This window comes from Asterias rubens, chromosome 1, assembly GCF_902459465.1.
Source record: "Asterias rubens chromosome 1, eAstRub1.3, whole genome shotgun sequence".
NCBI classification, from domain to species: Eukaryota; Metazoa; Echinodermata; class Asteroidea; order Forcipulatida; family Asteriidae; genus Asterias; species Asterias rubens.
In genome coordinates, this window is record NC_047062.1 from 11,474,485 (window position 1) to 11,492,196 (window position 17,712).

The 17,712-nt window shown below is 38.1% G+C and overlaps 1 protein-coding gene across 2 annotated transcripts; it reads left to right on the top strand.

The window, feature by feature from the left end:
• The first annotated feature begins 84 nt into the window (after positions 1 to 84).
• On the top strand, positions 85 to 15,981 carry LOC117293628. Of its 2 annotated transcripts, XM_033776003.1 has the most exons (12): positions 85 to 137; positions 1,403 to 1,462; positions 5,512 to 5,618; positions 6,233 to 6,281; positions 7,292 to 7,361; positions 8,473 to 8,648; positions 9,679 to 9,761; positions 11,091 to 11,293; positions 12,575 to 12,690; positions 13,343 to 13,388; positions 14,580 to 14,760; positions 15,780 to 15,981. In XM_033776003.1, the coding sequence occupies exons 1-12, from the start codon at positions 96 to 98 to the stop codon at positions 15,817 to 15,819; spliced, it is 1,173 nt and encodes a 390-aa protein (XP_033631894.1). In that variant the 5' UTR covers positions 85 to 95; the 3' UTR covers positions 15,820 to 15,981. The 2 variants fall into 2 exon arrangements, with proteins under 2 accessions (XP_033631894.1, XP_033631904.1); XM_033776013.1 differs by lacking the exons at positions 85 to 137; positions 1,403 to 1,462 and having other exon boundaries at positions 5,547 to 5,618; positions 6,241 to 6,281.
• Positions 15,982 to 17,712: the final 1,731 nt, after the last annotated feature.

Consider the following 17,712-nt stretch of genomic DNA (forward strand, 5'->3'; position numbering starts at 1 on the left):
CCGGATGATTCACCACTGCGACGACAGTGTAGGGTTACCAGCTAAAACTGACGTCATAATCTTACGGAGGAGGAGGCGGGACAAGAAGGGGGCGGATGCGCAAGGAGAAGGACATTATGTGTGTATCTACTTGCCAGGTAGAGTTGTTCTTAGAGAACTGTCTTGCTTTATTCTACTGCCGCGGAGTAGATAATCGGGAGACTTCTCAGTTCTGAAAAGAACTGTCCTGCTTTATGACATTATTTTATCCCAGCCCACCTTGTTTGGCAGGTTGAGAGTCATCATGATGGGTACTTCTGATGGGGTTGGCCGATGTTGCCCCCTGATTGCATTATTTAAAATGCATTGTTTAGTATCAAAAGCAAAAGCCCGGTGGTGAATTAACATGGACTTATCCCCGGCATGAAGTAAAAAAAATAATACACTTTTAAATTCTATGCAAAATGTGTCAGAATATATAATTCTGAATTGTGGGAAAATATAATTAGCTGTTGCAAACAACTTACCAACCAAATGGACCGAGGGTATAAATGCAAAATTTAGCTAATGGCCTGACGTTTCGACCCTAGCAGTACGTGTCTTTCTCGAAGGCTAACAATGACAACACAACAAACATGAACAGGTAACTCAAGTAAAACATAAGCAGTGAAGTGGAAATACATGAATGGGGTTAGAAAGCATACAGAAAAAAGCAAGGGGCAAACAATGAATAGGGGGACAAAGGGGGTGGGTGGTGGTTGAAGGGAAGGGACTACCACAAGGAGATGGAAACACCTACCTCCATGGAAACGGACAGTATCAAGGGTGGGTAGAGGTGGGGGGGGGGGGGGGTGGGGGGAAGTAAGTATTAGATTGTGAATGAGGCTCAGGCTAAAAGGCTGTGGGGAAAAGGAGACGGCAAAACAAAATATATAATTATGTTAGAATCATGATTATAAAGGCCCTTATTGGTCTTTTGGCAAACGATTTTTGATTCCTAAAACTTGGGGAGAAATATAAGTAATCTAATAAAAATATATATTATAAAAGTGAGAATAATAATCAACCGTAACCCAGTAATGTCTTCCTATCCTCCATTGTGTATTTCTACCCTTATGGTATTAGTAAGTAGGTTCACTCTATGGTTCACTCAAGGTAAATTGCCGCAAAAATCAGACAGCAACTAAAATTAAAACTTTAAGCATGGAGGAAGGAGCATACCATGGCTATTTCTAAGCCCCCTCCATGCATGCTTCAAGCTTACACGCCCCGCCCCTTCCACCAACTCCACGATAAAACAACCGATTGCTCACAGCCAATCATCGGCTGAGGGCGCCCTTTATATACTCTGCAGTTCGTTTGAAAAACTGTTTTGACGAGGTTGCAATTTGAAAGTTTGTTTGTTTGTTTGTTTGTTTGTTAGTGTACTGTAGTAGATGATCTTCCCGGCCATCAACAAAGGGTGAGAGAAGAACAACTGAAGGTGAGCTTCTCCCGATTTGATATTCTTTACTAAACTTAGAAGTTTGTTTAGATTATTGTAGGGATATACTCGAGTCTTGGGTCGGGAGTCTTAAAATGAAAAGAGTTGTGGACACGATTTTATAAACATGTTTATTATCAAACACTCAATAACTGCCATATGTGAACCACTTGCACATATTATTAATACTTCTTTTATGACAGGTGTTGTACCATCTCAGTTAAAGGTTGCAAAAGTTATCCCTGTTTTTAAAAAAGGTGACTCTAGTTGTGTTAGCAATTACAGACCAATATCTATCCTGACTTGTTTCTCTAAGATTTTTGAAAAGTGTGTTTATGGCTGCACGTACTATTAAATTTCTAGATAAATTCAGTATTTTGTCAAACTCCCAATTTGGATTTCGTAGTAAACATTCAACCTCCCATGCCCTTTTAGATTTTATTGGTTTCCAAAGCAATTGATGACTCTAAGCACACACTGGGGATATTCCTTGATCTTTCGAAAGCCTTTGATACAATCAACCATGATATCTTACTGCATAAACTTTCCTATTATGGCATTCGAGGAATCACACTTGATTGGTTTAGAAGTTATCTTTTTAACAGATCTCAATATGTGTCCATAGATGGTACTATACTAATTCAAGTACCAGAATCCTAACACATGGCATACCTCAAGGATCAATATTAGGACCATTACTTTTTTTAATATATATTAATGATTTCACACAATCCTCAGATGAACTTTCTTTTATATTATTTGCTGATGATTCAAATTTATTTTATTCCCATAGTAATCTTAATTACCTCATTAATAAGGTCAACACTGAACTGATACATGTCGCAAACTGGTTCAGGGTCAATGGACTGTCTCTCAATATTGAAAAAAACAATTTCATGTTGTTTAGCAATACTGCCAATGAAATTCCTTGCGATGTTAAAATTGTTAACACTGTTAGTGTTATTAAAAAAACTGAGTGTTGTAAATTTTTGGGGTTATATATTGACGCAGGATTAAAGTGGGATTCTCATATTGACCAGTTATGTAAAATAATTTCTAGAAATATTGGGGTGACTAATAAGATCAAATTTCTTGTACCAGCAAAAGTACTAGATTCTCTTTATAACACATTAATCGGATCGTATCTTAATTATGGTATACTGGCATGGGGAGGTAGTTCAATCAACAAACTGAACAGAATTCTCCTCCTACAGAAACGGGCTTTACGTACCATTAATTTTGCTGATTTTCGTTCACATACAAGTCCCTACTTTACTAAACATAAGACTCTTAAAGTCAAAGACATTTATTATCACCAACTTGGGTCCCTCGTGTATCAGTCTACCCGTAATACTTTACCATCCTCAATTAATAGTATATTTACACACAATCATGAGATTCACTCACACTTTACTCGTCAAGCCTCCAACCTTCATATACCATATACCCGTACTTCTCTTGCTTATAAAACAGTTAAACTTGAGGGACCCAAGCTCTGGAACTCGCTCAACTCTCAACTTAAAGCCTCAAAAAGTCTTTTTGTATTTAAGCGTAAATTTAAGTGTACTTTGTTGAATTCATATTGTTGATAGATAATGTCTTTCCTACATTGTAAATCTAAGTGTACTTTTCAATGAATTCATATTGTCAGTAGATGTTGCCTTTCTTACTTTGCTGACCCGTCTTTGTTTGTCTTTGTTTGTCTTGTCCATTGTTCGTTATTACAGGTAACTACTTTCATTGTTAGCAGCTTGTGCATTGAGCCTTTTTGAGTACACCTGTCCTTTCCGGGACATGTTTCCTACCTGGAGGGGTATTTTCTTATACAATACATCAATTTAAATAATTATCAGCTCAATGCACAAGCTTGCTCAGGGAACCATACCCTTACAAGCCTTGCTTCTGTATGGGTCCCCCACAGTTTCACGAATGTCAATGCTAATTATTCATTTAATTAATCTTATCAAACAACTATTTATTTGTTTATTTCCAACTAATACATTGCCTATGATTTGATACTGATTGTGATTTTGAAACTGTGGAAATAAACTGATTGATTGATTGAAACAAAATTGGGGTCCTACTACTTGCCGTCAACTCGCCGTCAACTCGCCGTCAACTCCTCCAATATACATTTAAAATCCACAAAAGAAGCATAGAACTGTAAAGTATCAGCTCAAAGAGCATTCGCGTAAGTTTTAGGTCATATTTCGGAATAAAAATTGAGTTTTTTTCTCTTGAAAAAAAATTCTCGAAGCCGAAAAACTGTCGGCCGCCATCTTGCTTTTTCACAATGATTAGTCTTAGCCCAAGATGTCAATGATTGGTACTTTTTTTTATCAACACAAAGTCGTTTTTTGTGAATGAATTTGTACCAAAAACCATGAGAAATATGTAGTATAGCCCAGACTTAACACTTCCGTGCCCCCTTTTTATAGATTTTTCATGTAAATTTAATGAGTTGACGGCACGAAAATGAGTTGACGGCAAGTTGACGGCAAGTCGGCGAGTTGACGGCAAGTAGTAGGACTGCAAAATTGTCATTATTTATATTCTTTATCCCCGATGCAAATTTAACATCTTATTCTTAGGGGGGCCTATAAAAATTGTCACTGCCCTCGCCTTTTTCCACGACCACAGTGCGCACCCACGGTGTCGCTACCTCCATGCATGTTGAGGCATTGCATGGTCATCATGTTCATGGTGCACCGTTTCTTGCGTTTCAAGCAGGTACAATTTCGGTAAATCAAAACAAGAAATGCAATTAGCTTCAATCTTGATTGACAGAGCTTCTGTAAGTAAATGACTCTCCACTTGGACATCAATCAAGATCAGTGCAATGGTCTTCCCGTGCTGAGGCCCCCCCTCCCCCCACCCACCTCTCTCAACTGTTGCAGGCATAGCCCCATAAATCGGTCCAATCCACTCGGTATCCTTGGCCCCAGCACCACTGACACTCTGTTCTGATATCAAAACCTTTCGCTTCCTTGAAAAACCATCTGCAACGTTCTGCATCATGAAACTTACTGATCTAATGCTTCAGAAGTTGCAGATAGCACTACACTTAGAATTGTTCAAATAGGTATCACAGATTTTGAGTAAAAATCAAGTGAATTTTGCGTGTGAATTTTCTCAACTAATGCTCTTTTACCGCTAATGCCGATTGTCCCCCGACCGTGCGCAGATTTTATTCCCAGGACAAACTTGTAGAACCATCTGCACACGTTCGTCCTGGGAAGAAAAGATACCCAATCCGCGCTTCATGTACAAATATACGGACACGCGTCTGGGAACTATTCTTCGTAGTTCCCAGACGCGTGTCCATATGTTTGTACACAAAGCACGGATTGGGGAAAAAGAGCGTTAGTTGAGAAAATTCACACGCAAAATTCACTTGATTTTTACTCAAATCTGTGATACCTATAATATTTGAACAATTCCAAGTGTAGTGCTATCTGCAACTTCTGAAGCATTAGATGGGTAAGTTTCATGATGCAGAACGCAGCAGATGGTTTTTCAAGGAAGCAAAAGGTTTGGATATCAGTGGTGCTGGGGCCAAGGATACGGAGTGGATTGGACCGATTTATGGGGCTATTGCAGGCAGTGCCATGCGAACTGAACACCACAGCCATCAGACAGTCTTGGCCGTCTTCCAAACCGTCAAGTTGTCTCAACCGTCGAGTTGTCCGAACAATAAGGTTTATCGCGATTCAGAAACACAATGCATTGTGGGAAGGAATATGGGGCGGTTTCTATGCAGTTTCTACGACTCGCGCACGCAACGCCTATACCTTTGTGTGGGTTCAAATGCGCCCTCTCTTGATATTTTGCTGTTCGCGATAAACCTTATTGAGACGAGTTGTCTGATTCTAATATAAACATGCTTGATATAATATAGTTGCAATAACATAACGCTCCTCCCTACGACAAAGGGAAAAGGGTTACGTTATCGCCACTAATTCTAATTTTTGTTACATTTTTGTTGTATGTGGGACTGTTCGAGAATGAAATTTTTGTCCAAACCTTTCTGCATTTTGTTCTTGAAACAGTTAACCATGGAGCAGTTTAAACTTCCTGAAAAGGAGTCGAGGCTCGTCAAGTTAGGAAACACTGTTTACAAAATCAAGCTTGTTTACATCAGTAAGAGCAATCAAAGGTATGTACTAAAGTGGCTGCCACATTTGAAAGAAAAACAGTTTATTTGCTGTGCATAATATTTGTTGCTACTCTAATATGCTGAGTTCAACCATGTTTTGAGTTTTCATTTTGTGGCCGAGTGTTCTAGTCACCAAGCCCAAGCTCTGGTGTTGTCAGCAGCAGTCCAGCAGAGTGTGTGTTTGATTTCCAGTCATGACACTTTTGCCCGTGAGCAAGGCACTTCAACATAATTGTTTTGTAAAAAAGTTGGGAAGGTGTGCATTCTACTCTACCAGCCAGGGAAAAGCCATGTTTTATCCCCATGGGTAGGTGGCAACAATATGCCGGGGCTGCCTGTGTCAGTTGATTGGGTCGCTGGAGTATAGCCCTCACTCCTCACCTTGAAGTGACCGCCCAGCCTTGCAATGTTAGATAATATGTTATAAAACAAAATTAAAAGTACATGTCAATCATATAACAATGTTTTTCAAGAGTTTTTTGGGAAGTGCCATCAATGCCATAGAGTCATCTTATTGAGTTTTCTAACTAGAATTATTGGGGCTATTGTATGAGATTTAAATATTGGCAATAATTAAAGTACCCTTTCTCCCCCCCCCCCCCCCCCATCATTAGCAAACCAGAACTTCCATGTGATGCCATAACTATGCAGATTGAAGTAGAGGTATGTGTGTTCAATGTATTACACCGTATGTGTTTACCTTTTACAAATGAGTGGTGACGTTCCCTGCAAGGGTTTAAAATGGCCGTTTAAGAAGAAAGAGTCACTTTTATTCCCATTCATAAATGCCTGTAGTATGTTAAAAAGCAAAATAATTTCACAATTACAGACAATTTGTGACAACTGTTTCTTTTGCGAACTTTTAAAGTTTGTAAATTTTCAAAAACTTAATTGTAAAATTGTTTTGTGTGCATTGGGTTGTGTATACGCATGTGTACAGATAGACTACGCATCATAGTAATTTGGCGTACATGAGCTTGCTAGCCCAACGCGCGAAGCCAGCTGGTCTTAAACAGCTCTAGCTGTGTCTTTATCAGCCGTTTAGACACCCCCACGTGACCACTCTCAACCAATAGGAATAGCGAAACTGTCTGGGGAATTAATGAATGTTTCTTTAGACTTTCTTACACATTGACTTGGATCCTACATCATTGGGGATCCGATTGGCTCAGTGGTATCTTTCACTTCTGTGAACCCTGGCTCGAATCCTACCTCAAACCAGAGCTTGACTATGTGGATTGGTAAGGAGGTAACGAGTAATGGGGAGAGGTTGATAGTATAAAACAATGTGAGAAACAGCTCCCTCTGAAGTAATGTAGTTTTCGAGAAAGAAGTCATTTTCATCGAATTTGATTTTGAGACCTCAGATTTAGAATCTGAGGTCTCGAAATCAAGCATCTGAAAGCACACAACTTCGTGTGACAAGGGTGTTTTTTTCTTTCATTATTATCTCGCAACTTCAACGACCGATTGAGCTCAAATTTTCATAGGTTTGTTATTTTATGCATATGTTGAGATACATCAACTGTGAAGGCTAGTCTTTGACAATTACAAATAGTGTCCAGCTCTATGAACATGCGGACCGTGAATAAAACTAACAAGTAGCATGAACCATTGATGCTTTCATCAAGCAATCCATGTCAAATCTTGAAGATTATTTCTTTTCGTCATAGGAAGCAGTAAGAGTTGTTCTAACCAGTAACTATGCTGCAGTGAAGACAGACCATTTCCTCATCCACATAGGTAGGAACCATCCAGAAGACAAATATTCTGTTGGAATATTTCTTGTCAACTCTGGGGATGGGATTTTTGGGTGAACAATCTTCAGACATTCACATAATTTTGCGATTAAATGTAGCCACTACCTCGCACCGAACATTTCCGCTATATTGATGTCAACATTTCAGAATTTGATGTCAACATTTCAGAATTTGATGTCAACGTTACTGACCAATTAGCATAGAGCTGCATAACTGGAGGGTATAACTTTGGTATACACTCCGAAAATTGAATACTACTAACTTGGTAAAGAGCACTGGAGAGCTTTCAGTATCATTTTAGAAACATCGGACCCCTTTGGATTAGTGTAGTTTTAGAGAAAGATAGTTTCTGACAACAAAATTTGAATCTGAGAAAGGCATGAAGCTTTTCTCGGGCATCTGAAAGCACACAATTCTGTGCAACATAGAGTGTTTTTTCTTTCTTTCATTATTTTCCTGTAACTTTTCAAATTGTTAAAGGTTTTTATGCATATTATGTTAGGGAACAAGTGAGGATACCTGGTCATTGACAGTCATTAGAAGTATACCCTGCCTTTAAGCACAAAGAGTAGCTAAACACCAGATTTAAAATACCAGGCAAAATACCATGTACCGACCGCATTTGACTTGTTTCCTGCACATGGGGTAAATTTTGTCTGGTACAAAACTGGAAAGAACTGGGAACAACAATGTTTAAAGGGTTGTGATACTTTTTGTAGGGCACAAAACACCATGTCAACGGATTTACATCAAACTCACACAGTTTGAAGGTAATGATAGTAGAAAGCTTCCCTTAAAATATGACATGCTGAGGTGCTGAAGTGTTTGAGAAATGAGTTAAATAATGTCACAAAATAATGTTTGTCTCAGTGAGACGAAAATTATTTTAGCATGTAAATACGATTTACATGCTAAAACTGAGAAGATAGTGACCTGGTTTGACTCATTTCTCAAAAACCATTGTGTTTTGTGTTACAAAGAGTACCCCAAACTCTTTAAGAATGGATAATGGTAAAATAGGAAATGAAAAAACAACTGTAGTTTATTTTAATGCTCAGCATGGTGACCCTCTTTCTCTCGGGGTAACATTCTAGAAAAGAAAAGATGGCGGGCTGCCTCTCTCCTGACCTTTACCGAGGATCACCAACGTCTGGACACCCATCCCTTCATGCTGATGCTGAGGTTCCAGCCTAGAGAGGATGTTGGTAACATGCTAGCAGACAACCAAGCGAAGTCATCCTTCGCTGAATCGACTACGCAAACAACACAGGTAGGCTGGTGCATGGTGAATTCTTCTCAGACATTATTTGGTTTGCGGTAACACCATGTGTGTTTCTACTTGCCAGGTAGAGTTTGTTCTATAGAGAACTGTCTTTTTTTTAAATTCTACTACCACGGAGTAGATTTATCAGATGTTCGGGAGACTTCTCAGTTCTGAAAAGAACTGTCCTGCTTTTTAATTACTACCCAGGTGGAAGGTACATATATAAAATTGTCTTGGACTACTACTTTAGTCATAGGATCGTAATTTACTGTACTACTGCGGAGTCAGTTCTAGAATTGGTCTCAACATTTCGTCTAGCTTGCTCTAGTCATTGTCAGGAGACTGAAGAGATTAGAGAGAAGTCGGCTTGATCTGAAGCGTTTTTATTTTGTGCTGTACGTGTTACTGTAAGGTACAACATATTTGGGTCTCCTCATCCATCACACTTCATTAACATATCTATTCTGAAAGTTTGTATCTAAGCACCTTTAGTACCTTGTTTCGTATATACGTGCGCTATATTTATAAGACTTTGATATTGTTATACAGTGCATGCATTATTTAACATGTATATTGCACTGTGAAGGCATTAGGGCCTATAGCAGGGTGTCGGGTGGATACTTGAAGAGCATAAAAAAAGTCTTGACTTCAGTTCGCTCAGGTACTAAAACAACGATGAAATGAGTAAATAAATAATTTTGCTTTCAGTTCATAACTGACTGAAATGTGCATACAAATAAAGTCTCCTGAGTGTGGAAGCCAATGCCCAATTATACAACCCGTCATGAAATGCACCTGGAAGATGGGTGCTGATTTAAGATACCCTGGATAAACAAATAGAGTACATGAACGCTAACTGTTTAATGTGAGATTTGTTTCTTCTTGATTTTGCGCGGTTATTGCAGGTCAAGCATGCCGTGAAGAAGTGATTTTGTGTCACGTGCAGTTGTGAAAAAATTATTTTTATACACAAATTTATGTTTAAAAAACGTATGGTATAATTTTAATGTTTACATTTCATATAAATGACTTTCAGGGTGGGCGCAAACGGACAAGACGTTATGTTGTCAAGGAACACTCAGCTTCTGATGCTAAGAAGTCAAGATCTTCTGACAGAAGGTAGAGTTTAGATCAGAGCTTAAAAACATTTGTTAAATACCCATGTGCGAAAGCTGCCTTAAAGGCAGTGGACACTATAGGCCTTATGCATTGACGTCATCCAGCCGCCATCTTTGAGGTCAAACGGTGACGAAACAATCGAAACGCACATAGATTGGCCAATGAACAACCTCCTTTTGACCTCAATGCGGGGGCGCCGTACTAAAATGACGTCATGTGCATAAGGTCTATTGGTAATGACTCTAAATAATTTTTAGCATAAAACCTTACATAATTTTACACAAAATTGATTTCGAGACCTCAGAATTAGATTTTGAGGTCTCGAAGTCAAGCATCTGAAAGCACACAGCTTCGTGTGACAAGGGTGTTGCCTTTTTTCTTTCGTTATTATTTCAAAACTTTAACGTCCAATTGAGCTTAAATTTTCACAGGTTTGTTATTTTATGCATATGTTGAGATACACCAAGTGAGAAGACTGGTATTTTACAGTTACTAATGATGTCCAGTGTCATTAAGCCCAGTTGGAGCTGTCCAAGCACCTAAAATAGCTTAGGAAAATTGTGCTTTAGCCTCGGAGAAAGACTCTGAGAGGATCGGAGCGTCAGGCTATCAACTAATTTTTGCAAAATTGTGATTACTAGAAAAAGAGTACTTTGATTGAGTACCCTGTTAATTTTTTACCAAGCAGAAATATTCCAAGGAAGATTTTCTGCTTGAGCAGCTCTTTAATTTGTCCCTGCTGGGATCATTTTCGGTTTACAGTTTCAGGACAGTTGAAGGACAGTTTGATCATTTAAAAAAAAAGTTGTTTACGGTAGTGTCTACTTGTTGAGAAAACAGTCTCACTGCATTCTGGCTGCAGCATTCACCAACATACACCAATCTGAAAAACGATTCATGCAGGAATCATTCATTACTCGGATTCAAATGTTTTGGGGTGAAAACTTAGTCAAACCATATTACCTTGAAGAGAATCCTTTCTAGAAAATAGTTTATACCATCAACAGCTGCGGTGCTTTTTACTAAGGGTGTGTTCGATTAATTAGCTTCCCCGGGTCGACCTCGGTCTGGTCTGCCCCCCCGGTATGCTCTAATAGCTTTGACGTCATTCCAGGGGCTCACCGGGTTAGCCCAAAGTGCCCTGCTTATGGAACGGGTCACTTGGGACTGCCCCGAGGTGCATAATCTCACCACGTGAGGGTGAGTGATTGTTTGATTAGCAGTTGTCAGGGGCTTACCCGAATGTGCACACCGGGTCGACACGGGGAAGCTAATCGAACGCACCCTACATGTATGTGAGTTTGTATGGTAATGTTTGAATCCAAACAGTGAGAGCGACAAAGGTCAAAGTTTACTGAGAGAAGAAGCCAGGGTGGGAGTGAAGGAGACGGCGACTGTCCAATCAGCAGTGAGTCATAGCCGTTACTTACTGCGACGAGGTCCAATAAAAGCCACTGCCCCGATCACTAAAGTACAGCGACAACCCAAACGGCCGCAGGAGGAAAGGGCTGAATATCATCTCCGATCTAGGGGTGAGTAGTTTCATGCGGGAGGCTCATCATTCCACAATAACCTACATCCCTAATCTTTTGTTAAATTATCAATTAGTTTATAAGATTTTATACATTTTTGTTCACCAATCAAAACCCCTCTGTGTACATTATTTTGAAAATTGATTACTCTTTGTTTTACTTGTCTGTACTTATCTGTTACTATGATCTTTACGGGGGTATGCATAAGTTAATTAATAATTTACATGTAGAAAGGTCTGTTGAATGTTCTTAGTTTTCGTTATAGCTTGCAATTTAACTTCATATTTCTTTTGATATGGGCGTTAACAATTGTTTTTAAAGTGGATTTTTTTTTTTTTTTTTCTTTTTTTAATAGCCATTTTATGGAAAAAGCAGAAGGTTAAAGTTTTGAAGGTGCAGTTGTAGAATTGAAACTATGTAGTTGTGGGTTCAAGTCTTGAATCATTGAAGTTGCAGTGCATCTTAGAATATTTAGGTTTTTTTTGATTCGGAGTCCAGATATTTCTGTGGTCAATTTACCTGTCTTTCATGTAACATAAACTTCTGATTCATCCTCCCTATGTCTGAATATTTGTTCAAAACTAGAATTTAAAGTAGAGTTGCAGTTTCCGAATTGGTGGAAATGTTTAAAGAAAGATAGGACAGTTTGTTACTATTGTAGGATATTCTCTTGCAGAATCTCACTTGGAGAAGTCCAAAGTAATCATTTGTTACTGTGAATCTGATATTATCGTTGTGTCAGTTCAAAATTGTTGTATCTTCTTAAATAGAGTTTACGTTACTCAACGTTACTCAAAAGTTTGAAACTGTCAAAACATTGTACATTTCTTAAAAATAGCCTGAATGTACGCAAAAACAAGTACGCGGCCGTGATACAAACAAAAATTGTACAGAGATATTTTGCGCGAGATCCAATGTTTAGGTTTTGAAGTTTGCTCTTGAAAGGAGACAGCAATTTCCCTGTGGTAAGGGGCACAGGGTGTGAGTTTGTACTGGATCCTTGCAAAGGGCACCCAGGCAAGCGTGCTGTGGATTAATTTGAGTCGTGAGTGTTTTAGCAAATTTAAGATACAATGTTTTGGCACCAACACAACGTTGTGCACCATTCCAGGGGTCCATTTTACAAAGATAGTCCTCACTTAAGAGTAGTTCTAGGGTATTATTAAAAAGTTAGGGCTAGTCCCAAGTTAGGACAAGTTAATCCACCCCAGGTGCTTGTTACCTTTGTCGTTGAACTTTCTGAAACCCGATTGAGCAATGATGAAACAAATGACTGGTTAGATTTAGAATTGACGTCCCATAATGAAGATAGAGAGAAGAGTGACGCACCTACCGTTAGAACTAGGAGTGGTGATGGGAACAGTGACAGAGCAGGTAGAACACAGGACCATCATGGGGTAGGTTTAACCTCTCAGGAGGTTGCGTCTAACGATGGATGTTGAAAGAATTTCTTTAATTTCAATCACGACTCAGGAACACTTTATGTACACGACATGATTTGATAGGTAGATATATGTTAATTTCACTTATAGGATCTGAGGCATTGCATGGTGAGGTATCAATGTATTTTTGGTTTGCAGTAACACCATGTGTCTATCTACTTGCCAGGTAGACTTTGTTCTTTACAGAACTGTCTTGCTTTATATTCTACAACTGCAGAGTAGATTTTCAGAACTTTGGGAGACTTCTCGGTTCTGAAAAGAACTGTCAAGCTTTCTTTGGGAATATAAAATCAGCCAGGACCACTACTTCAGCTTATAGTGGATTGGTATTAAATTCACGGAGTGAGTTCTCTTACAATTGGTCTCAACATTTTGACTAGCTTGCTCTAGTCATCATCAGGAGACTGACTTTGTCATTTCTTGAAGAATTAAGATCAAACTATTGTCTAGAAGATGACAGTAATTCAGATCAAAGTGCGATTGGCTCCTCTGTGCACCTTTACAAAGTTGGCATCTAGCTTATTGTCTGTTTAGTTTTTCCAAGAGGCTGCAATGTTTTGTCGTGTTATTAAAGTATTTTGTTTTCGGGTTGGTACTTTTTTTTCAGGAGGCATTCCATCCAAATGAAGAGGAGCTTCCTGCATATCCAGAAGGTAACAAGATTAAGGCTAGATCGACGATTATCCAATAATAACTCTGTTTTCTCCCTTGGATTATTATATATCGGTTTTGTACCATTAGAATTTCTGGTTAAAGGAATATACAGAATTGGTAAGAAATAAAATCGTGAAGATTACAGATATACATAAAACTTACACGGTCTAATGATGATGATAGTTGAAAACATCCCTTGAAATATTTCTGTCTGAAATGTCATACTTGATGAGAAGTAAATAATCTTACTTCGGGTTTGGAGTTTATCGCTCAATGAGCGTTTTATTCATTTTTATTTTGGCATCGATGCAATGCAAAATGTGTAGTCAGTTTTTCACGATGTTCATGACCCAGATGGCGGATCGATCTCAAACTTCTACAGGTTTGTCAGTTTATGTATATGGTGGATTACATAAAGTGCTTACACTGTCAGCAACTGTTTTGTTAGCAAAAAACAATTCTGTAATGTTCCTTTAATGTTCAAAATTACCTCTGGTAAATGTACCATCCTGAGTAATGTACTAGGTGACCTATGTTTAACGTACACTTTCTGGTTAATGTTCCAGATTGGAAGTCTCCGTTATTATTTTGTATTTCTTCTGGAGGAAAAGGTGTGGGTAGGGTTTGTGAATTTTATAAACCCCATCGAAATAATCATAAAAACTCTTTCAGTGCCAAGTTCGCACATGAATGGTCTATTTTATGTGTTCTGAAAGTGCCATTATCGTACATGTTTGATCTTTTTATGTTATTCAAAAATAATAAAAAATAAATAATAAGGGAATCAATGTGTGGTGAAGAGGTTTTCAACTAGTGGTTTAATCCCAACGAGGCCTGGTTCTTGATAATTTTACTGAGACGTAGTTGAGGTAAATTATCAAGAACCAGAGGCCTCGGCGGGTTTAAACCACTAGTTGAAAACCGATTCAACACACTTTGATTCCCATTCATAAATACCTTTAAAAATACTTTAAAAAAAAGTTTGTACACAATTTCAAAAGGCCTTTGAACAGCTAGGCTTTTGGGGTTCGAAACATGCACAAAAAGTTGGCATAGAAAGAGTTAATAATATTTGGACTCCACCCTTGCGAGGGTGTGTTGTTATTTATCTTTACTACAATAACCCGTTTCTTTAAAAAGAATTCTGTAACAATGTTTCGAACCGTCAATCACCACCCTGACATCTACAGGTGGGGTTGATGAACAGATGGACAGGCACGTCCAACATCCTGGAAGACGCAACGAGAACCAGTTCCAGCACGCCGAGCTTATTAGATTGCAGAAGTTAGCCGGTATTCCACGGAGACCTCTGCTTCCACAGTCTACTCATTATCAGCTGCGACCCAGGGGGACGTTTGGACGAATAATAGAGTGAGTTGCTGCTTCTGATCAACCTGTTTGCTCTTTATCGACATTCCCTGGTCGTGGATCTTAATTTATCTGCAATCATACAGAACTTAAAGAGTTCATGCTAGGAGACTTGCTGTGTGTGTGCATTTTTTTTTAGGACGAGTGTGTTTAAAACAACCATGATTCTTATGTCAAATTCACAAAGTGCTTGTTAGTTCTCAAAAACATTCCTGTTCACAAAATGTTTTATTTTCATTTTAATAGTTTGTTAAATTTCCATCGGGGATGAAGAATATTATTTACCCTGACAGAGATGTATTTAAAGCACTGCACACTGATTGAGAGTGTCTTGACACAGTCAATGATCGTTTGATGGGGCAATGCAACAGTAGATGATCGGAAGCATATCAGCCGGATCAATCGCACCGCTAGAAAAATCATTGGTTGCCAACTCCCATCACTAGACATCTGGCACATGACCTCTTTCAGCCCATGCTGTCAAAGAATCAATTTCGTTCAATTAAATCGTACTTTGCAGAATTTTTATTCTGTTGGTATTCTTAATGAAGGATTTTAATCAAGTGTCTATTTCTGATTTTAATTCAATCGTGCTGTTATTTATCTTTCATAACGTATATCGCCTGTATATCGCCTGTATAAGCTGTTGTAATACTTTTTATAAACAATTATATATTCAATGTGTTTTTGTATAATGGTAAATTTTTAGAGTGTATTTTTGTATAACATATTTTTTAGACCAAAGTACATTTCATTGTACAATTATATTTTACATGTGACAATAAAGCATCAATAATAACAACAATACTCGGTACTTTCCCGAGTTCTGTGAACAAATAATCCACAGGAAAATGACTCGACCCACACTGTGCATTGTCTTATCACGGAACCACCGAGCTAGCCTGGTGGCTAGAGGCAGTTTAAATCCTACCTTCAAACATCGGGTACCGCAACAATTTAATAGATGTTTGTCAAGATGATAGATGTCAATAAGTTATTGTTCTGTTTCTTGTCTCCACCAGTGCTTTGATGACTCCAGTAAAGAACTTATTTGACCAATAAGATGAAGTTAGAGTGACCTGTCTATCGAGACTACTGCAACTACTGTCCAAGAGCCATGTCCAGAACAAGTGTCAAGATACACTGACAGTTCTACCAGTCCTTCGTTGTGAAAAGTTGGTAAAGAGACACACCGAGGGCCCAGTTTCATAGAGCTGCTTAATGGCAGTGGACACTATTGGTAATTACTCAAAATAATTATAAGCATAAAACAGAGTAATCAATAATTATAAGCATAAAACAGAGTAATGGGGAGTTGGTGATTATATAAAACATTGTGAAAAACAGCTCCCTCTGAAGTAACATAGCTTTCGAGAAAGAAGTTATTTTCCACAAGTTTGATTTTGAGACCTCAGAATTAGATTTTGAGGTTTTGAAATCAAGCATCTTCGTATGACAAGGGTGTTTTTTCTTTCATTATTATCTCGCAAATTCGATGACCAAAAGAGTTCAAATTTTCACAGGTTTGTTATTTTGTGCATATGTTGAGATACACCAAGTGAGAAGACTGGTCTTTGACAATTACTCAAAGTGTCCAGTGTCTTTAAGCACAAAAAGTAGCGCATGCTGTAACAGAAGAAGGTTAGCAAAAATTGCCCTGTCATGGGGTATCCTGCTTATATTTTGCATGCTGGGCATAAACTGTTTTTGGCACTACTCTGCGCTGAAGCAGCTGTATTAGAATGGGCCATGGGCCTGGTTTCATTGAGCTGTGTCAAGACATAAAACAGCATAATACAACTCGGCTTACCGGAAAAAGGTTACCAGCCCAAATACCATCTGTGACTGGCTTCCTTCTTATTGTTCTGCTGAGCAAAAAGTTGATTCCTTCTAATTGTTTTGCTGAGCAAGTGATTCTTCTTACACAATGTGTCTTCACAAAGGGTTCATCTTAAAGTGGTGTGCACACACACAATAAAATTCCCTGCTTACCTGCAAATTACGCTTGATGTTGGTACAGAATTCCCTGCGAACGCTAAGCAGAGCCATGAATTTAGGCCCAATAAAGAGTTCAGAAATTCATTTCGGTTTGATTTAGGAGACAATCATTGTTCTGTAGAACCTCTTCTTAATTTTTGTGATATGTTTTGAAACCTGGAGGTGTGAAGTGAGCTTACAATGAACAGGAATCTTTTAAAATGTAAATTTTAAGTGACGTCTTTCGAGTTTCTACATCTACTAAAAATATTGTTCAGTTTTCCATGAAACGTTGCCAAGTGTTTCAGTTTGGTTTTGGCTGCTTTACTGGGGATACACCAAGTTAGAATACTGGTCTTTGACAACTATCAAAGGACTCCAGTAAAACAGTTTGTTTGTGAAAAAAAAATACCTGTATCCGATGCATGTTCACTAAGTCATTCTATTTTATTTATAATTAAAACTATCCCTGAAATTAAGTGTCTATTTTAGCTGTATGGGACTCGGTCAAAAGATGCAGCCTGTTTTTAGTTATTTATGAACTTATTAAGAATAAATGTTTTTTAAGAACCTAATAATGACAGCATTTAGGTTAATTTATTGATGAAGGCAATTCAATAAATAAATTTTTGTGCGAGGATTTTTGTTAAAATGTTCAGGGAAAAGGACAAGGAAAGCAAAACAACTGGAGTTTCCTTCAGAATTGGTAATAGTTCAAGAAGTACATTAACAAAAACTGCAACAAATTATCTGAACTCAATACAATTCTATTTCTTGGCTGTTTAGGGAAGTACTTCTGCAAAACCTTAAAAACCTTAAAAAAGTTTTACAAAACTTGTTCCTTTTTCAAATACTGTACATAAGAAACACAGTGTATAAAGTAAAGTTAGTACCAATAGACAATGTTTTTATTTTAATGGAAACACATTTCCTCATTTTAAAGAACAAATGTTTTTTTAGAACAAACTTCCAAGAAAT